The sequence below is a fragment of the Lissotriton helveticus genome, chromosome 4_1, assembly GCF_964261635.1.
Source record: "Lissotriton helveticus chromosome 4_1, aLisHel1.1, whole genome shotgun sequence".
Taxonomy (NCBI): Eukaryota; Metazoa; Chordata; class Amphibia; order Caudata; family Salamandridae; genus Lissotriton; species Lissotriton helveticus.
Genome location: NC_136063.1, coordinates 1,550,177,746 through 1,550,199,902, shown reverse-complemented (window position 1 = coordinate 1,550,199,902; position 22,157 = coordinate 1,550,177,746). Strand labels below are relative to the sequence as shown.

The following is a 22,157-nucleotide window of genomic DNA, read 5'->3' as shown; positions in this document are numbered from 1 at the left end:
CCACTCTTCTCTCTTTGTGTCTGTTCTTCCTCTCTCTCACTCTTTCTCTCTTCCTCTCTCACTGTTTCTCTCTCTTCCTCTATCTCACACTGTTTCTCTCTTTCTGTCTTCCCTGTTTCTCTCTTTTTCTTTCTTTCTCTCTTTCTCTGTCTTCCTCTCTCTCACTCTTTCTTTCTGCCTCTCTCTCAGTCTTTCTTTCTTACTTATTCTCCTTTGTTGGACGCATGACGCACCATCTTATCTTTCTTTTTGTCTTGCACACTGTGATTCACAAATGGTCCAGCACCGACACGCCATGGCTGTACATAGTTTTATTTGTTGTTGTTTTGTTTTAATAAAATGTTTTATATGTAAATCCATACATGACTAAGATTCTTATTTGTCCAACCTCACAAGCATCTTTTTATTAATGGTTCACAGAGGGACACTTGCAGGCTCAAGAATGTTGTTGGGGGTATGCTGCTGATGTGGGAAGAGGGCGCATTACCTGCTAATGAGGGGAGACGTAGCGTGATAGGGGTATCTCTCACAGACAGAGCTCCGGTATGTTTTTAGAAATGCCTAGAACAGATTCCAGCTGACGGACTGAATCATAAACTGGCTTTTCAGTGCTCATATATTGTGACTTATGAGCAGTTTACACCCAGCCTCGCAGAGGGACCACTGCGGCCAGTGGGCTCAACTCACAGAGGCAGAACTACGGGCCGTCAACTCCCAAAGGAACAGCAGCATACTAGCTCGCAAAGGTAGAGAGCTGCGTGCCAGACGGACTGGCTTCTAAAGGCATAGATGCCAAGTGGTGATGTTGAGCAGAGGGAGCGTGAAAGGGTTATCTTCCTACTGGTGTCCTGGAGTGGAAGTTGTGCTGCCTAGCGCTCACCTGTTTCTCCTTTATTGTTAATAAATCTTAAACCAGAAGGAGTCCTAGACTGCATAGGTACTAACTGGGTATTTAGAAGAGCGTATCAATAGTATGTAGCTGGCTAGAGGTCTGCATGCATAGTGCACAGAATATTGTAGTTGTACTAGTATTGGTGTGTCTATGGTTTTCAGAATGGTAGTCTGTATTTTAGGGTGTTGGGAGCTGCATCAGATAATCATGTGGATGATGTCATCAGTGATGTCACTGACCACGTCATGAGTGATGTAATATGTGACGTCATTGGCAGTGCATTGCGGGGGCTCAAGTTATAGTTAGCACAACTAATTATAATGGCCGAATTTCTCTTATTTTGTACGAGTGAAATGTCCAACTAACTATGATGTCCATCAAACTGGTGTTTTTTTCAGTGAATTTCTGAGGTTCTTTAAATGCTAATTTCTAACTATAATGTCCCTGAAACTTGTGTTTTTGCAGTGAATTATATATATATTTTTTTTTTTTGGAACCACAATAGGGTTTGTGACAATGAAATTGGTCTTTATTTACTAATTGTTTGTAAATATTTTCCGTGTTTCTGATTTTCCCTGGAGTGGTCAAGATTAGAACAGGCATTATATATTGAAAACAATGAATTTCTTGTATAAAATACATGCTTGTTTATGAAATCATTTTTCATTTTTTAATTATGGTTTTAAAATCATTTTATGCTTTTCACTTGCACTTTGAAAATGAACCTAGTATGTTCTTTGTATTACATTTACCCACCATAAGATGGCCGCCTTATAATTCACATCATTGAGGTTGGTGGGAAGTCCATCTTCTGTTTTCATGGCTATGACGACAGATGGAGGGTTTAAAATGGTTGTTTATCACGATTGTAATCAACACTGAAAAAGCCACGAGGCGAAACGCATCTGTCGATAGGGGGGAGAAGGCTGAGCACCGAATAAAGCATCTTGAAGCTTTAAATCAATACTCCGAGTGTGCCTTTCATTTTCGTAAGCTGAAGGAGTGCTTGCTGTTTGAAGTATATATATATATATATATTCAAACTATTCACTCGGATATATATGTATTTACTCTCCTCTTACTCTTACAAGGAAGGGATCAACATTCATGTTGTAGTTTGGAAGTATTTAATCTGCAAAGGACATGATCCACACGTTTCGGCTCGTCCGAACCTTGATAACGATACAAGACGTCATTGTAGAATCCTTATTTAAATGTACAAATGCCTAAAGTTGCCAACATTAACAAAGGACTACATATTACTTTAATCCAAAAAGCTAGCGGTCATATTGGCCTGGTCATGATGTGAAAAATCAGGAATTGATGCAATAAAGAAAAGAAAACAAGTGTTAATATGCACACAATCTAATTTCAGCATATCTTGCCCCGTGACCGCCATACTTATATGTTCATCAACGTGACTTATTCATGATAAACATACTTAGGATTGCAAACATCAACATAAATAATGGACTACACATTACTTAAAATTGAAAGGTTATCGGCCATATTAATCTGGGCACGTTGCGTATTATAATAGTTCCATTCCATTCACAGCTCATTTGAGATGTCATGAGTGATGTCATGACTGATTTTACTGACCATGTCATGAAGGATGTAATGTCTGAGGTCAGCGGGGGTGTAAGTTATAGTTAGCTCAGGTGACTATAACTGCTGAATTTCACTGGTTGTGTATGAGTGAAATCTGAGTCTAACTATACCGTCCCTGTAACCTTTGTTTTTTCAGCAAATTTCTAGTTTTTTTTAATGTTAAGTAAGATGCATATCACAATGGATGGTGGGGGGTTGGAAGCAGGGCCTGGCATTGTGCTGCCCTCACCCAAGGTTGCTGCTCCTGCCTTCCCTCCTCCTAGCCATCCATTGTCCAAGTCAATGTCCCGGCTCCCTTATTACTGCCCTGTGTGGCCGTTGTTCTGACACTGGCCTTCCTGCCTTCTCTGAACAGTTAGCTTGCTGCCCCATCCACCTCCTCCCTATCCTCTGTTGTCTGAATCCATGGACTAGCCTCCTCCCTCCTGCCATGCATGGTCTGATGTGCTGCCACTGCCCTTCATTTAGCATGATGTACCAGTCCACTCCTTCTGCCTTCCATTGAGCAATTCTAAGCCCCAGCAATGACTTCCTGCTTAGCCTCTGTGCTTAGCTTGCTGCCCCTATTCTCCTTCCCCCTGCCCTCTAATGTCTGTGTGTATTCCCCTGCTCCATCCTGGTTCCCACAATGTTCCATGGACCTGCCACTCCTATCTACTCTGAGTGTTCTTTTGAGTTGTCACTCCCCTCCCACCTGCCTAGCATTGTCAGATGACTGTAACCTGTCTCTGCCACCTCCACCCTGCGTGTCCACATTACATGCCCCTATCCCCTTTCTCTTGTCCCCCATGGTCCATTTTACTGCCACACCCTTCTGCCCTCCCTGGTCTGTTATGCTGCAACTGCTCCTCCTGCCTGCCCCACATGGTCTGTTGTGAGGCCCCTTCCCCTGAACTCTCTTGTCTGTGCCCAGGTCCTGACCATCCCTTCTATCCCCCATGGTCCTTTGTGCATGCCCCTGCACCCTCCTTCTTGCCCATCATAGCCATTGTGCTGCCACTAACCCTCCCGCTTGCCATGCATGGTCTTCTGTGGTGCCATGGCCCCTCCCACCTTCCCTGTGTGGTCAGCTAGCTGCCCCTGACCCCCTCCCACCTTCCCTCCATGGTCTGTGTGTATGCCATTATAGGCTCACTGTTGCTCTCTATTTTGTGTCTTGCTTCTAGTGCCCATCCTGCCTGACCTCCATGGTCATCTTGCTGCTCCTGCCCTGCCCCCTTGCCCCCAGCCCTCTGCTTCCATATGAAGACCCCTATTCCCTCCCTCATGGCTTGTCTGTTCCATTGTAATGCCCCTGATCCATCCCTCCTGCCCTTTATGGTCCATTATGCTGCAGCTTTCTCTCCTGTCTGTCCATTATGGTCAGCTAGCTACCATGGCCTCTTTCCCCTCTGTTCTCTGTTGTTCATGTGCATGGTCCTGTACCTCCCTATTGCTTTCTATGGATTGTTGTGCTGCACTCCTGTCCCGTATGCCCTGTGTGGTGTATTGTGCTGCTGCAAACCCTGATGCCTGCCCTGTAGGGTCAGTTTGGTGCACCTCTCCATGTACCTCCTGTCCTCTGTTATACGAGTCCATGTCCCTACCCCAATTCCTCCTGCCTTCCATGATCCAATGTACCATACTTGCTAAAATGTTGAACTTGGGAGGAGGCGAGATTTTGAAAAAAAGCGGGTATTGATTTTCCCATTTGACTTACATTGAAAAAGAGGAGATTGTAGACAGGAGACAGATCAAATAAAGCCCATTTGGGCTTAAAAACATTGGACGTTTCCTGGCTGAATCGGGTCTGTTGGCATGTATGGTTGTACTAACACTGCCTCTTCCTTCTGCCCACAATGGTCTATTATATTGCCACAGCCTCTCCTGCCATTCCTGTATTGTTGGTTTGTTGCCCATGCCCCCCTTTCCACTGCCCTCCATAGTCTGATGTGCTGCCACTGCCCTTCCTACCTGTCCAGTGTGATCAAATTGTTGTCTCAGCACCCTCCTACCTGCCTTCAATTTTCAGAGTCTGTGCCACTGGCATCTGCCTCTCAACAGTATTCTAATGAACAACTAGATTGCTAGCATTCTATATTTATTACAAAAGTGTGGAACACCTGACATCATCTTGAGGTAATCAAAACTGTAATACCTAGAGCATTTCCTTTAGAAATTACATATAGGAGAGGGTCTTATGTGCATCAAAATTATGGTTAGTGCTCTAAAAAACAAAAATTAGGACATATTTTCTGAGTTTTCAAATAGCGACAAAGCACTTTTAAATTATTTGTTATCTTTATGTTTTTTTATCCAGTTGACCACTTGAGTAAATGTTGCACTTAGGGGAGAGGATGTGGTGTTACTTCCAGAGCTGCAGACTTTGCAACTGGGGAACCAGGTTAGTTTCTGCTGCAACTCGACATTCTGTGATTCCGGTCAAATCACTTAATCTCCCCATGTCTAAAACCAAAATGAATTTTTTCTAGTGTGATGTAACCAATGCTCATCTAAAGCAGTCCAATACCTGACAAATCTACACTTTATAGAAACTGCAAAAACACAAAAAATAAAAAGTGTTTTGCACACTTCCGTCATTGGGCTACATATGGGCTACATCTGGGTGATATTTGTGCTACATTTGGGCTCTTTTGTCTCTGGTGGCTATCTTGGGAGTATTATTTGTTATGAAGTTTCCTAATTTCCTCATTTGCTGCAGTCTCCTCAGTAGGAATTGCTTTCAGTTTTTTACTTTGACTCCACCAAGAAGGTATTCAGATATGTCACACATTTGCAATAAATTCTGAATGTTACCACTCTAGTTGCTCATTAGATCACTGTAGTAAAGCTACTGCTCACCACAGAAGTCTGTGGCTGGTATTAAAAGCGCATGTTTCAGTCTGCATGTCAGAATTTTTTATGGAATAGAAGAGGATTTGAGAAGTCACTCAAAATGTGTCCTAATTTTTCTTTCTTCAGCACTAATCATAATTTCTATTGCCAAATGAACCCCCTCATTGTGTTCCTTTTTAAATGAAATGTTTTAAGTTTTACCAGTTTATTCGAATCAAGATGGCTTCAGGTGTGCCATACGTTTATCATAAGTAAGACAGTAAGCGCTCTAGTTGATCTTAAGAACACTCTGGGACAATCTGTCATTGAGCTGTACGTTGGCTACATCTGGATGATATTTGTGCTACATTTGGGCTCTTTTGACTCTGGTGGCCATCTTGGGAGACTTATTTGTTATGAAGTTTCCTAATTTCCTCATTTACTGCAGTCTCCTCAGTAGGAAATACTTTCAGTTTTTTACTTTAGTTCCATCAAGAAGGCATTTAGATTAGTCACACATTTGCTATAAATTCTGAATGTTCGCAGTCTAGTTGCTCATTAGATCACTGTAGTAAAGCTACTGCTCACCAGGGAAGTCTGCTGCTGGTATTCAAAGTGCATGTCAGATTTTTTTAATGAAATAGAAGAGAATTTAAAATATGCCCTAATTTTTCTTTCTGTAGCACTAATCCTAATTTCTATTGCAAAATGAACCCCCTCATTTTGTTTCTTTGCAAATAAAAAGTGTTTTAAGTGTTACCACTTTATTCCAATCAGGATGGCTTCAGGTGTGCCATACTTTTGTCATACGTAAGACTGTTAGCGCTCTAGTTGTTCTTTAGAACACTCTTGGACATTCTGTCATTGGGATATACTTGGGCTACATATGGGTGATATTTGTGCGACATTTGGGCCCTTTTGTCTCTGGTGGCCATCTGGGGAGACTTATTTGTTATGAAGTTTCCTAATTTCCTCATTCCATCAAGAAGGCATTCAGATGTGTCACTTATTTGCCATAAATTCTGAATGTTAGAACTCTAGGGCCAGATGTAGGTAATCCCGAAATACCGAGTCCTTAATAGCGAATTTTACCAATTTGTTATTAAGAACTCGGTATTTCAGATGTACGTAATGAATCGGTAAAATTTACGGATTCGGTAATTATCGTAAAAAAATAGCGATTCGGAATGAATCGGTAAAAAAAAAAAACTATTCCCCATTACCGAATCGTTATCACCGAATCCTTAATACTGTTTCGTTAATTTAAAAAATCGGTAATTGTCGAATCAGTCAATCCTGTGCATCCTCATTACCTCCTAAACAGGAAGTAGCCACACCCATGCAGGTGAACCTGGAGCTGATTGTGACGCAGGGAGCTGAGCAGAGAAGCCAGGAGCACCTGAACTGAATTTTGGAGAGAAAACTGCAAAATGGGCAACCAGGAGAGGGGGGAAGGAGGCAGGTGAAAGAAAAAGGAAGCACAAATTCAGTGAAAGGGAGCTGGAGGTCCTAATTGAGGATGTGACCAAGGACCACGACAAATTGTTTGGCAAACAGTCCCTGCACATGGCTGAGTCACAGAAAAGGCATGTTTGGCTTGCAATCCAAGAAAAAATAAATGCCATCGGAGTCACCCAGCACTCCATTGAGGACCTTAAAAAAAGATGGTATGATCTGATGAAGTCTACTAAGGCAAGGCTGGCTGAGAGGCAGAAGCAAGCCAACCACACAGGTGGAGGGAGGAACGCAGCACCTGCACCAACTGCCCTGGATCTCCTGATCGAGTCCACCCTTCCAGCCGGAGAGTGTGAATGGGATTGGGGATGCAGATAGCTTGGCCAGAGCTGCCAACAAACAAGGTAAGAGGCATTCACAGTATGCTGTGCCCCCCACTCCCTACCCCCAATCCCCAAAGAGGCATGGGGACTCCCACTCCAGATGTAGTCAGAAGTAACACATGTCAGAACAGCCAGTCCACTGAACCCAAAGGCATGTGATACCAATTAGCAATTATCAAGCAGAGGACAGTCAGTGTGATTGGCAGGCATGAAATGTATTACAATGCAAATGCTGCCAGATAAGTGATCAAATGTACATTATGTCTTCACAGGTGAGCCATCTCGCAGGGCAGCAGCGGGGAGCAAAGGAAAAGTACCCAGAACAGAGAGGACATAAGAGGAGGAGGTCCAGTCGCCTGCTGGGCACACCACCCCACCACCACCGCCACCATCACCACCGCTACCATCACCACCACCACCATTACCATCACCACTGCCACCATCAACGCCACCAGCACCGAGAGGCAGGAGGCATGCAGTGGCCTCCCTTCAGCAGATGGAGGTGTCCGAGGAGGACAGAACAGGAGGACAACAGTCCAAGGTGGCTGAGGATGCCAACGGAGCAGGCTCACAGTCCCCCAGAGAGCGCGCCCACACACGTTCCAGATGCTGCAGGGCTAGGGCAGCCAGTCCTCCTTCTCAGGGTGAAGATGAGAGTGTGTTAGCTGGCCTTGAAGGGAACATGTTGAAGGTACAGTGCCTGCAAGAAAAGGCCATTAGATCAGTGCAGCGGAAGTTGGGACAACAGATGAATCGCAACATAAAGAGTATTGAGAGGGGCATCTGTTCCATGAACACTACTGTGGCTGAGGGCATGAGAGATGTGTCCGAGGCAGTGAGGCTGCTGTGCAGCAAATTAGATGAGGCAGAAACTTGACAATCACACCAAGGTTGTGAAGCGCCTCTCCACTGCCACCTCTCTGCTCTGCAGGCGCTCGGTTACCATGCAGGAGGAGATGACCCACTGCAGCTGTGATGTGGCAAGGGGGCAGGTCACCGTGACCAGTGTACTAGAAGTGCTACAAACTGACAAGGTAGCCACTGCAGGTGATGTGGGTGACAGTGAAGAGGCTACTAGCTGTAGTATCATCACGGACCCCTCTCACAGAGTCCAGGAGGCACAGCGAACACCACAGCGCTGCCACAGGACAGCCTGGCAGTGATGGCAGTGGGGCCAAGGAACGCAGCAGTGCTGCTCGTCGATGCAGGAGGTAGAGCTAGCCATATCATGGTTTTACTCAAATGGGTGATGTAACTTATTTTTTATATGGACACTGCATTTGGTTTAGGCCTAACATGTGATGCACTTAAATTTGTGGTGATGTGCTATGATCATTAAACACCATCACTCACATACAGTAACTGGCTATGTCTCCTTACTTACTCAGAAATAGTTGCGTGTGATCTCAGCCCGTCTGTATCTCCCTTCCGGTGCTGCTGCCACACCTGCTGCACTGTGCTCTGGCTGTAGACAGTCCTCATCCTCGTCCTCAGAGTCAGTTAGTTCCACTACTGTTCCTTGCGTTTGGGCAAGGTTATGCAGCATTGCACATGTTGCTAATATTTTGCAGCAGATGATGGGGCGGTACTGACGTGCAACTCCACTTTTGTGGAGGCAACGGAGCCTGCTTTTCAGTTGTCCAAAGGTGCACTCCACAACGTTGCGCGTGCTTTTATGTGCCACATTGTATCTTCTCTCACTTGGGGTTGAGGGGTTGAGGTATGGCGTTAGGATGAATGACCGCACAGCATAAGTGCTGTCACCTAAATGGGAAAGGAAGTACAATTAATTGGAGTCACCAATACCTTCATCCAAGGTATATATCAGGGTGTGCCACATTGATTTACCTAGCAGGTATCCTTCTCCAAATTCACCACCAGCTAGACGTTTGTTGATCCCACTGTTCCTGAATATGTAGGAGTCATGGGTACTCCCTGGAAATTTGGCCACGATGTCAGTGATGATGTTGTTGCATCACATATCACCTGCACGTTGATGGAATGCATGGATTTGCGGTTGCGGTATATATATTCTGTAGCAGCAGGTGGGCATATTGGTATGTGGGTCCCATCTATGCACCCTATTACATGTGGGAACTGTGCTTTTTGGTAGAAATCCAGCTTTGTCTTCTGCAATTCCGCCTGTGTGCTGGGGAAGAGTATGTAGTGATGCATTCTCTGCATCATGGCATCCAAGAAGGAGTTGAAGAAACAGGACAGGCAACTCTGCGACGCACCACCTACCACAGCTATCACCCCCTGGTAACTTCCTGATGCAAGTAGGTGCAGGCTATAGAGCACCTGCACATGTGTCCGTATGGTGTGCGCCCTTGGTGTTTGATGCTCAAGGAATGGGTGCAGGTCCCGTATCAGGTCTACGATGGTTTGTGGGTGTAGCCTGTACCTCTCATGTATTTCTGTCTCAGTCATTTGGAACAGTATGACACGCAGTCTGTACACATGCTACTCCTGTCTCCAGACCCTCAGTCCTGCTGCTCGCAAACGTAGCCACCTTGCTATGATGTAGAGGGCCGCCATTGTGTTCACACTGTTGCATTTTGGGGCTGTTTATATGCAGTGCACCTGATTACCACCTGCTTTGAGTCAGTGGTAATTACCGATTCTTAAATACCGATTTTTGTCAAATTCGGTATTACCGAATTTTGGTACATCGCATTCGCGATTAATTACCGATTTCTTATTTACTGATTCATTATCTGTGTGTTTCGGTATCTGCCAATCGGTAAATAAGGAATCGGTAACTGGTTTCCCTTATTTATATTGATTCCTTATTACCGTTGGCGTTTGGTAGTACCTACATCGCACATGGGTAAATACCGGTCGGTAACGCTGAAATGTAACCAATTTCGGCGGTACCGACCGATATTTAGCCACCTACATCTGGCCCCTAGTTGCTTTTTAGATCACTGTAGTAAAGGTGCTGCTCACCAGGGAAGACTGCTGCTGGTATTGAAAGCTCATGTTTCAGTCTGCATGTCAGAATTTTTTAACGAAATAGAAGACGATTTGAGAAGTCACTCAAAATGTGCCCTAATTTTTCTTTCTGCAGCACTAATCATAATTTCTATGGCAAAACGAACCCCCTCATTTTATTTCTTTTTAAATTAAATGTTTTAAGTGTTATCAGTTTATTCCAATCAAGATGGCTTCAGGTGTGCCATACTTTTGTCATAAGTTAGGCTGTTAGCGCTCTAGTTGTTCTTTAGAACACTCTGGGAAGCTGCAGTAGAACACAAAGGAATCAACTGACAGTCTCTGCCCTTGTTGGATGTATATGTTTACTGAGAATGTCAGACTTCATTCTCACATAACTGAGAAAGATAATGTGAATGTACAGAAAATATGCTCTCAGTTTAGCTTATAGATCACCTTTCACACCTCTGTGGGAAAAGCATGAGAAAATAGTTTTCTCTCAAATATGATTCTTGATATCCCAGCAGAAGGCTTTTTCACATGGTAAAATTCACCTTACGGACACACCACTATTCCTAAAATGAGTATGGGAGTATCAGCAAATGATTTATAATGCAAGTAATGTCTTAAAACCTTCTATTACCTGCAATGCTTTTTAATTTGGTGCTATCATGTATATCGGTCCCAAGATGGCTGCCAACACTTCTTGGATGAAGTGCTGACAGTCAATCAGATCTCACGATTAGAAGTGTGGTTCGGCTACGCCCAGGTATTGAAACGTTTTCTTTTTCTAATTTCTCATGAACTACTGAACGGATTTACACCATTTAACAAAAGGGGCTCTTTCTGAACCAAGGGCTTTCTTTTTGCCAAATTAGGTGTAATTCCGTTCAGCAGTTCGGGCTGTAGCCGTGTCTAAAGTTTCCTAAGGAAAATTGCATAGAAAAAACACATTTTGGTACCCCCCTTTTTTCTCGGCCCCCGCTTGCTGAATCACCCTGAAACATTCAAGATAAGAGCGGACCGAAGCGAGCCATACGTTTTGTAAGTTTCACAAAGATTCATCAATCAGCGCCAAAGTTATTGGGAGAGAATGTTGCCGATTTTCCTATGGTAACTAGGTCCTAACTATAACTACCTACTGGCAACCACCAGTAGGTTTTATATATACATATATATATATATATATATATATATATATATATATATATATATATATATATATATATATATATATATATTTATTATCACTAAAAAAAGCATAGGTTTCAGTCACGTTATAGTTAGGAATTAGCATTTAAAAAACCTTAGAAATTCACTGAAAAAACCATAGGTTTCACACATGTTATAGTTAGCTGGACATTTCACTCATACAAAACGATTGAAATTCCCCCGTATAGTTAGTTCAGCTAACTATAACTCGCGCGCCCGCAATGCACTGCTGAGGACGTCACATATTACATCACTCATGACATGGTGACATGTGTGCAAACACGCCCTGTGGCGCGTTTTAGATTGGGGAATTAATTCCTCTTCAATCCTGAGGTCCCCTGTGAGCCAACTAGCCCACCAGGTACCTCCAGTATGCGCCAGGAAGCTGTGTTGCAGAGAGGTGTTCAGAGGGCACGCCCCCTTTTTACAACACTCTGCAATGCAGCTCCGTGGCACTTACTGGAGGTACCTGTTGGACTAGTGGCCCCTAGGGGACCTCTGGATTGAAGAGGAATTAATTCCTCAACTTAAAACGCGCCACAAGGCATGTTTGCACACATATCACCTCAAGCCCCGCCCCCTACCTTCAACACTGTGCAAACGCGCCCCATAGTGCGTTCTAAGTTGGGGGATTAAGTCCCCTTGCGTACCGGGGGTCCCTGGGGGCCAACTAGCCCACTAGGAACCTCCAGTATGCACCAGGGGGCTGCGTTGCACAGAGGTGTTCTGAGGCCACGCCCCTTTTTACACCTCTCTGCAATGCAGCCCCCTGGCGCGTTTGCAGAGGGGGAACTAATTCCCGTTGCATACTAGGGGTCCCTGTGGGCTGCATTGCAGAGAGGTGTAATGAGGCCAGTCCCTTTTTACACCTCTCTGCCACACAGCCCCATGGCGCGTTTGCAGAGGGGCAACTAATTCCCCTTGCATACTGATGGTCCCTGAGGGCCAACTAGCCCAGCAGGAACCTCCAGTATGTGCCAGGGGGCTGCGTTGCAGAGAGGTGTTCTGAGGCCACGCCCCTTTTTACACCTCTCTGCAACGCAGCCCCCTGGCGCGTTTGCAGAGGGGGGACTAATTCCCGTTGCATATTGGGGGTCCCTCGGGGCCAATTAGCCTACCAAAAACCTCCAGTATGCGCCAGGGGGCTGCATTGCAGAGAGATGTAATGAGGACACGCCCCTTTTTACAACACTCTGCAAAGCAGCTCCGTGGCGCTTACTGGAGGTACCTGGTGGGCTAGTTGGCCCCCAGGGACCCCCAGCATTCAAGGGGAATTACTTCTCCCTCTGCAAAAGCGCCAGGGGGTGCGTTTGCAGAGTGGTGCAGGGAGGGGTTGGGGCGTGAGGTGATGGATTGCACCACTATGCAAACGCGCCCCTGGTGTGTTTGCAGAGGTGGAACTAATTCCCCTTGCATACTGGTGGTCCCTGGGGGCCAACTAGCCCAGCAGGAACCTCCAGCATGCGCCAGGGGGCTGCGTTGCAGAGAGGTGTTCTGATGCCACGCCTCTTTTTACACCTCTCTGCAACGCAGCCCCCTGGTGCATTTGCAGAGGGGAAACAAACTCCCCTTGCATACTAGGGGTCCCTGGCGGCCAACTAGCCCACCAGGAACCTCCAGTATGCGCCAGGGGGCTGCATTGCAGGGAGGTGTAAAAAGGGGCGTGGCCTCTTTACACGTCTCTGCAAGGCAGCCCCCTAGCACATACTGGAGGTTCCTGGAGGGCTACTTGGCCCCCAGGGACCCCCAGTATTCAAGGGGAATTATTTCTCCCTCTGCCAACGCGCCAGGGGGTGTGTTCGCAGAGTGGTGCCTTAATGTTTTTTTGGGAGATCGGCAGGGTACGCATACCCTACGCTTATCCTGGGATTTTTTCAACAAAAATAAATACATTTTGGGGCCTCGGGGGTTCTTGTGGGACCTCCTGAGCAGGCCTAGGGGTCCGGAACCTCCAGTATGTACCAGTGGGCTGACCTGCAGAGAGGTCTAAAAAGGGGCGAGGCCTCTTTACACAGCTCTGTAAGGCAGCGCCCTGGCACGTTTGCAGAGGGGGACCTAATTCGCCTTCAATACTGGAGGTCCCTGGGGACCAACTAGCCCACCAGGAACCTCCAGTATGCGCCAGGGGGCTGCGTTGCAGAGAGGTATAAAAAGGGGCGTGGCCTCTTTACACGTCTCTGCAAGGCAGCCCCCTGGCACGTTTGCAGAGGGGGAAATATTTCCCTTTAAAAACTGGGGGTCCCTGGGTGCCAATTAGCCCACCAGGAACCTCCAGTATGTGCCAGGGGGCTGCGTTGCAGAGAGGTGTAAAAAGGGCCATGGCATCTTTACACGTCTCTGCAACTATAGCCTCAGGGAAGGGGGTGCTTTATTCTAATAATGATTAAGTGTGGGTCCAAAGAAGTCAATAGTTTGAAAATAATTGTTCTATTGGATAAACACATTTTCTGATGCAGGTTTATGATGATAGATGAATCTTGGATGAAAAATGGCTTTATTACAATGTGACATTTGTGAAGACAACATAGTATTTATAGGTGCTAGAAGTCACTGGTTAAGTCAAGTGCCTTCAACCGTGTTTTAAACAAACAGTTTTTTCGTGTGGCACTATAACTCTATACCAGCAAAATGTAGTTATTTTTATAAATCCCACTGCCTTATGCTGGGGGCTGTGGTAGGAAGTGGTAACACATGAATACCCACACACCACCTCCCTGGTCCTCTGGCTCTCAGTGATTTCTTTACGTGGTGATTACTATAGCATTATAGTTTACTGTTGAGAGTAGACCAGTTGAAAAAGGCACTTCATCTGTATTAAGGAGTGTTGACAAGGACTGTCAAAGTGCCAACCTGCTATTTTCAGTGCGTATTAGATAGAGTGACTTTGGAAAACCCTTCCCTACTACAGAAATCTTTGAGACTCCACATAACAAAATACCTGTCCACAGAAGTTAACAGAGTGTAATAATAATCTACCCATAACACCTATTAGTTTAAGCATAAGCTTTTCATGATAAATAAGTGAGGTCTGCTGCCTTCATCATAATATTTATAATATGCGTATTACACCAATGTCATCTGATGCAACTTTTACAAATGAAGCAATAAGGCCTATTGCTTTAATCAATGGCTTGTCATCATAATCAACTCATGCAAACCATATTTAGCATAATCTCTTATAAAGAAGAACACCATCAAGAAAACAGGCATAACATTACAATTATTTACAACATTGTAGGTGACAAAACAGTATACAACTTCACCTAAATTGAGTTAACAGGGATTGTCAAAGTGCACCCTATGGTTTTCTCAGGGTACATCTAACACAAAAGTCCTAGCCTACTATCGTATTCTGTGAAATTTCTAGATGCAAATTACTTTACTTTAACCCCTTCCATGCTTCCGCGATTCTCCTCCTGTGCTGGACATTCCAAGCGCGGGTGTGGTCATGACGACCCCCAGCCGTCATCAGCACACGAGCACTGTAGTGCATGACTGCTGGGGCCGTCATCAGCATGCAAGGGGTTAAGCTCTTTACTACAGTGTGAAAATAATCTATAATGAATGACCTATTGGATTTGGCATAAGCTGTTCGCATTAAATATTTAGGCCTACTGACTCTCTGGTAACTTTTATTAATAAACATATTAGACTTGTGGCATCTTTCATAGCCTTTCACGATACACCAATCAAGCCCACACCCATCCTCATTAGTTGGGCACCATACACAACTCATGCCCACTGAGCTGAGAATAAACTGGTCCACCAGGTGACCATCAATAAATCATAAAATTGCAAATTTGTACAAATTGTCATTGAACAAACAATATACAATCCCATTGTGTAGGGCTTAACAAATGTTATTGTGGCAAAATTATCTTTATCCATTGTATGTCAGGAACAGTAACCAACTCCAAAACGTTTGCCTACTATAGTCATCACTTGGATACTGTGTAATAACAAATCTGTCTATATACTTGAATTCAGCATAATAACAATCCATCCATAAATGCCTATTTGCTTTAATGTGTGTTTCTCACAATGAATATTAGATCTGCTTCCTTTGTCATGCCTTTTCACGAGAAAGAGTTCAGATCTATGACATCTGGTGTAACATTTCCCAATGGACCATTCAAGAATATAGGCTTTATAATTAGCTTGTCACCATAAACAGCACATACCTACTGTTTGTGACTTATGCTTATCCACTAGGCAACTATCAGGCCTACACACTCATAAAATTGCAAAAATCAGTGTTGGCTAAACAATATACAAACTCACCGAAGGGCATATGGTTTACCCCCAGGGCTGACAGAGAAGGTGTCCACCACCAAAGTACTTGCTTAGAACAGTAATCAGTGAGATTCTAACACAATAGCTACCTGTAGAAAGCTTCTAACACAGTGTAATAACAATCAGCCCTTAAATGCCTGCTTTCTTTTAGATATTTAATTGAGAATAAATAAGCCTGACCTACTGTCTTTGTCATAACGTTTTATAATAAACAGAACTGTGCTATATTTGTGATCATTGACTTGTCACCTACTGTTTTCAATATAAGCTTTCCACACAGCAAAAACTATAATACAAGCCCTTTTTTCAGCAGTAGCACAGGCAACTTCTGCCTACATCAAAAGCTGTGGTCAAACTATCATTTGCAATGCAATCGGTCTCGCCTTTGGAACCTTATATGTATTTAGCTATGCAGCACATTAGCCTGGGTGCTGAAACATCTACTGTTCTTTAACATTAAGGGAAAGTAAGCACCAAACTGTGACACATGCCAGGTATGGGAACACATGGAGAGAAATATTGCCTTTCAGCTGGAAATGGTACAGTCCAAAGCTCTGGTGGTCATATCACTGAAAATACAAGATTTGAAAAAAATATTATTGTCTACGGGTACTCGAGGAAGACAATTTCTATGGATCTGAGCCTAGAGAATGCTAAAGTCATTCTGGTATTTTACTGACATCTGCTGGTCGTTTTCTATCAAAAAAGTTAAATAGAGGCAGTTGCCAGAATTTTTTTTTTTTAAAGTACCACTGCAGAAAGCAATTCCAGTATTTTACTGACCTATGCTGGTCGTTTTCTATCAAGACAGTTAAATAGAGGCAGTTGAACAGAAAAAAAGTCAATAAGCAGAAGCAGACAAGTCCTAGGGCTGATCTCAAGAGCCCACAAAGTACATACACAAATAAGTACATACTAACGTAGATACAAGAGGTCTCGAATGTTCGACCTAAAAAGCAACATGTGGATTGTGCCAAAGATCCTCCTCTGTTGTGCTGTTTAAATCTCTTTTTCTGTTGATCCCATAATGTGTAGTGAGAGCTGCGCGGTCAAGATAGGCTTAAAAATCGACTTTGAAACTATATGCAACACATGTATTGCTGATAGGTGATTTTACAAGAGTCCTAAAGATGTTCAAACTGAATTATATAACTTACGAATTACACTTAAAAATGATAAAACAAGGAGATTTTACACTATCTCTGCTACTAAATTAGTATAAATGGAAGAAGTAGACTTTGCCTTCTACTGAGTCTTATATATTAATTTAACTGACACAATTTTATGTTTTCTGAATTCCAGTTTTGTAAACAGCAAGCAAAAGTGTAGGTAAAGGAGGCTCGCAGTTCTGCCCTGATAGAAGTGATATTTTATACTTACAGCATTACACCTGTAGCAACGGTGGTACTAATCGATTTGAAATGTTGTTTTTTTGCAGCGATACAAAGTTTCTGCGACACGGCCCCTATCGCTCCATTTCAGTCCAACAGATCTCCATGTTGCCTGACGCTTTGATAACAGCCTGCTTTCTTTTGCAACATCTTGTAGGGTGTCACCGCCGCGTGCCCTTCATTGTGTAGGCTGCATTGTGATACAGATCACTGCCTGCTTATAGTTATATTTTTCTATTTCTTCAAAGGTTCACAGTGGTTAACAACTTTCATTGAATAGGCATACCATGCCAGACTGCTAATAGAAATGCCATGGCAACAGCCTTTTTTTGCTGAAGTCAAGAGACGTGGAATTCCCCACATACCCATCACCCACGAAATCTAAATATAGCTCAGTCTCTCCTAACAATGTGAAGATTCTACTGCACAAGCAGCAGCGCACGCAGGGGTTTCCACCGACGTGCTTGGGGGGGAAGGGTGCTCTGGATTTGCCGCCAGCTCTGTACGTGGTAAGTAAACAAAAAAAATCGCACAAGTGCTACCATGGTGTCAGGCTCTGCAGCTGATGTTTAATAAGGGAATTAATTAGACTGCCAGTTTTCGAAAATAAGTAATTGTTTCAGCTCACGTATGAGTGAGTACGAAACAGCACTTTTTTCCCTCCTAGGCACAACTTTCATTGCAGACATTTTCGCAGTATAGATCCACACTGTTGGGGTCAGATTATTCCACACTTGATCTATGGAACCGTTGTGAAATATATGCGGCCCAATCTTGCATTTTATGTGGAACAAGTGCCCTAATAAACACGTATCTACACAATTATTGCTACGGTACAAAAGTTAAATCCCATATCATTTCCAAGGTACATTGTAACCAAAATGGGAGAATGCTTCAACTTTTCTCACTGAATAAATGTCTCAATAACTCAAGAGGGGAAAATATTCCTGCTTGCGACAATTCAAGGGAATTTGATTCTGGTGCTTGGATTTACCCTTCCTATCCTAGGTGGGTTTAAAACCTGTGTTAATACCTAACATGTCCTAAACTATATAGGCAGATAAGCAGACTGTAAATTGTGATTTAACACAAGTTTTGAGTGCGGGGAGGGGCAAAGTCTTGAGATAGCATGCCTTACCTCCTCCCTGAAAGACAGACAGACAGACAGACAGACAGACAGACAGACAGACAGACAGACAGACAGACAGACAGACAGACAGACAGACAGACAGACAGACAGACAGACAGACAGACAGACAGACAGACAGACAGACAGACAGATAGATAGATAGATAGATAGATAGATAGATAGATAGATAGATAGATAGATAGATAGATAGATAGATAGATAGATAGATAGATAGATAGATTGATTGATTGAGATATATAGATAGATAGATAGATAGATAGATAGATAGATAGATAGATAGATTAAGATATATATAGAAAGATAGATAGATAGATAGATAGATAGATAGATAGATAGATAGATAGATAGATAGTTAGATAGATAGATAGATAGATAGATAGATAGATAGATAGATAGATAGATAGATAGATAGATAGATAGATAGATAGATAGATAAAGTCATCGCCATTTTGATAAGCAGAATAGGCCAACTAACAAAGAGAGGAAGCTTTGTTTAAGGTGAAGGAAAAAAATACAAAAACTAATGCAGATTGATGACTATGTTCAGTGCATACAATGAGACCATAAAGTATATTGTGAATAAGCATTGCCACTTTTAAGAGAGCTAGGCCCATGAGAGATTTGTTAGTGAAAAAGTAAGTCTAAGAGCACATCACAGAAGACATGTTTAAGCTGAAAGCAAGTTTTTAAAAATGCAATAAATGAAAAGCATGTCATCAAAGCATAAGTGTAGATGTTGTCCTTTAACAATAAAACGAAAAGTATAGAAATGTAGCCAACTCTATAAGTGGTTATGTGTTTTTATTGTTTCCAATGACTTTGTCAAAAAAGTACATTGATAGTACGATCTTACACAAAAGGATTCTTCAACATATAAGAGCAATTTGTAATAAAAAACAAACTACCCAGTAGCCAGACATTTCAATAAGCAAAACAATAGGGAGAGAAACACTTTAAGATATTTTGTAATACACTCTACTCCATGGAACTACAGAGGAGGACACAGGGAAAAAAGGCTTCATGATACGTGGAATCCTGGTATGTTTTAGAACTTGATAGGGAAGAATCAAATGGGCTTGTTATTGATGAAGAGATGTACATGTATTTACAACAAGTGACTTCATATGGATTTAAAGAGAGCATATAATTGGTGATTTGAATAATTTAGTTTTCTTTTCAGACAATTATATAATGCCCATTATGCCCATACTTGCAGTATAATAAAGATAATTTTTTTTATGAAAAATAAAATGAGGTAGATTAAAAATATGAAATTGAGTTTATTTAGAACTAACCAATTTCAGATCAATGAATTATGAACTAGTTGCTGATCTCCTATTAATGAATGCCCACTTGGTTGTTACAAATTTATGAAGATATTATTAAGAGGCAAATCAATAGAATCATGTAGGGAATCAAAAGTAATAATGGTGATAGTGTGCTGGGAAATGGCATTTAGCCAGATCTATTAACTTACACTGTGCAGATGTAAAAAAAATGAAGATGGTGTCCTTTTATGTGAACAGGGCTATGTAGTAGACAATACGTGTCATACCCGGTTAATGTTTTGGGAATAAAGGCCTTGTAAGAAATTCACAGTGTGTCAGAACCTTCCTATTCATATTATAGTGGAGGATTGAGAATGTTTCTAGAGAGCTTGCAGACTTCTTTCAGCTGGCGACCCTTCCATTAAGAAGCATTGCTGCTAGTCAGCAAGTAAAAGAGAAGAAAGAATATTTATATTTTTGATCAAACTGAAATGGAGTTGTTCAGAACTATGATTGATTGGGGCGAAGATGTATTTATACATCTATTACTAAGAAAATTAATATGTGCAAATGCTGCTATACCCGAACAACAAACTATTCAGAAGAGAATTTTTATATCACTAGAGCACTTTACAAAATAACTAACATGTGATAAAGCACATGCACATTTTTCGAAATTTTTTTTGTACTAGGACTTTAAAGTAGTCCGTAGGTTTACATATTAAATTCCAACTATGTTGTGGTTTTGTTTAAAATCAAGCACATGAAATAATACTAGTGTTTTATTCCACAAACAGCAAACATAAATTGAAATTATTTATGATTTTATAAAGTTTTATTGAATGGATGCAATTCAAATTGTAACTCAAACATACAATTGGGACACGCTTTAATAATCATAACGCATTTAGCATACATTTCAAATACTGTATTTAAACAGAGCAACATGTGTTCTATATACACCAAATGTGGAGTCTATTGTGACAATATGTGGGAAGGGGAAGAGAGAGAGAAAACATTTGAAGTTTTTTATTCCTGTTCATGACTACGTTTATCTGCACTTGTCACTTTGAAAGGGTCAAACAATGCTGCGGCGTTTGTTGTGTGATCAAGGCCCGCAAGGGCCGAAACGCGTAATGGCTGAACAAGAATAAACCGAAAATGTGCACTTATTTCGTTATCTGTGCCCATTTGTCTTAGGTCGGAAGACCTATAATATCAGCTATAATTAATGTTATGTTATGTTACGTTAATAAACTTTTATATAGAGCACGTACACCCAGAGGTTTCATGGCGATGTCTGGCAGATACCCGGTTAGATGGGGGAATGGGATTATGCCTGGGCCTGAGTGAATAACCAGGTTTTCAGCTGTCTCCTGAACATTTAGAGGTTAGTGCAGGAGCGAATTTCTAAAAGAAGGGAATTCCAGCATCTGGAAGCAAGAGTCGCAAACCTGCGTCCTCCCTGGAATTGGAGTTTGAAAGAGGGAGTGGCCAGGAGATGGAGGTTGGCAGACCGGAGGTTGCAAGAAGGGGTATATCTGAGCAGGAGAATGTTGATGAATTGGGGACTACGGGCATGAAGAGATTTGAAAATTATACAGGCCGTTTTAAATGGGAAATAGGAAGCCAATTAAGTTTTTTTAATAGGGGCCTGGCCCATTGCCAACGAGGTTGCTGGTGGATCAATCTGGCTGCTTGATTCTGCACCAATTGGAGACGCTTACTGAGGAAAAGAGGGAGGCCCAAGTAGATGGAATTGGCATAATCCAGGTGTGACAGTACTAAGGCAATCACCACCTGGATCAAGGCAGAATGGGTTAACATCCGACTGATCTTCTTGATCCTGCGGAGCTGGAAAAAACAGGAGGATACCACCGTGCCTACTTGGGTTTTCAGTGACAGATCCTTGTCGATGACCACACCCAGGCTCTTTGCCGAGGTGGAGTGAGTAGGGGGGGCAAGTTCTGGAGGCCAATAGTGTGGGCCCCAGAGTGCTTGACATTTGCTGATAAGGACTAGTTCGGTCTTACCAGGGTTCAGCTTTAGGTGGGACTATTTGAGAACACTTCAAGATACATTGACTTTTTCCTTCAGGCACACGTCCGGGTACTCCCTTTGTACATCAGGGACACAGGAGATTTCCTGAAGAAGATCTATAACATCAAATGGGAAGACTAGTTTATGCTCATGAATTTGGATGTCAGTACACTGAACATCAGTATCAAGCATGCTGATGGCCTGAGAGCATTAGCACATTACTTAGGAAAAAGACCAATGACTTTGCATCAACATACAAACATGTTACTCCAAATGGCTGAGTGGTGCCTTGACAACAATATTTTCATCTTTGATCAATTGTCATATACACAGCCATATACACAGCTACAAGGCACAGCAATGGTTACCTGTTTCGCCCCCAGCTATGTGAATCTGCATATGGGCTGGTGGGAGGAGAAGGTGCTCATGACTAAACATGCCAGGGAACTGCATGAAGATGTAATTTTGCATGTTAGATATATTGACGATCTGTTTATTGTGTGGCAGGGATCTCAAGAAACAGCATACAAATTTGCATTAGAACTTAATGAAAACAGTTTGAATCTATCATTTACTTGTACTGTGAGCCCGTTAACTGTACAATTTATAGATTTGCAAATTTTTGTACTAGACAAACAGTTACATTCCAGAACCTATAGGAAACAAACGTCGGGCAATTCAATCTTACATTTTAGCAGCTTTCACCTGACAAAG

The 22,157-nt window shown here is 42.7% G+C and overlaps 1 protein-coding gene across 3 annotated transcripts in view; it reads right to left on the bottom strand.

Moving 5' to 3' along the window:
• Nucleotides 1-22,157, bottom strand: part of ADCY1 (adenylate cyclase 1) — a 1,411,272-nt gene that overhangs the window by 1,206,963 nt on the left and 182,152 nt on the right. Inside the window, exon 3 of one of the 3 annotated variants that reach the window (XM_078685846.1) lies at nt 17,083-17,097. The exons of the other annotated variants lie outside the window; for them this stretch is intronic. Within the exon in view, the coding sequence (XP_078541972.1) occupies nt 17,083-17,097 (15 nt within the window). The remainder of the gene's footprint in view (nt 1-17,082; nt 17,098-22,157) is intronic. 3 annotated transcript variants of the gene reach the window in all.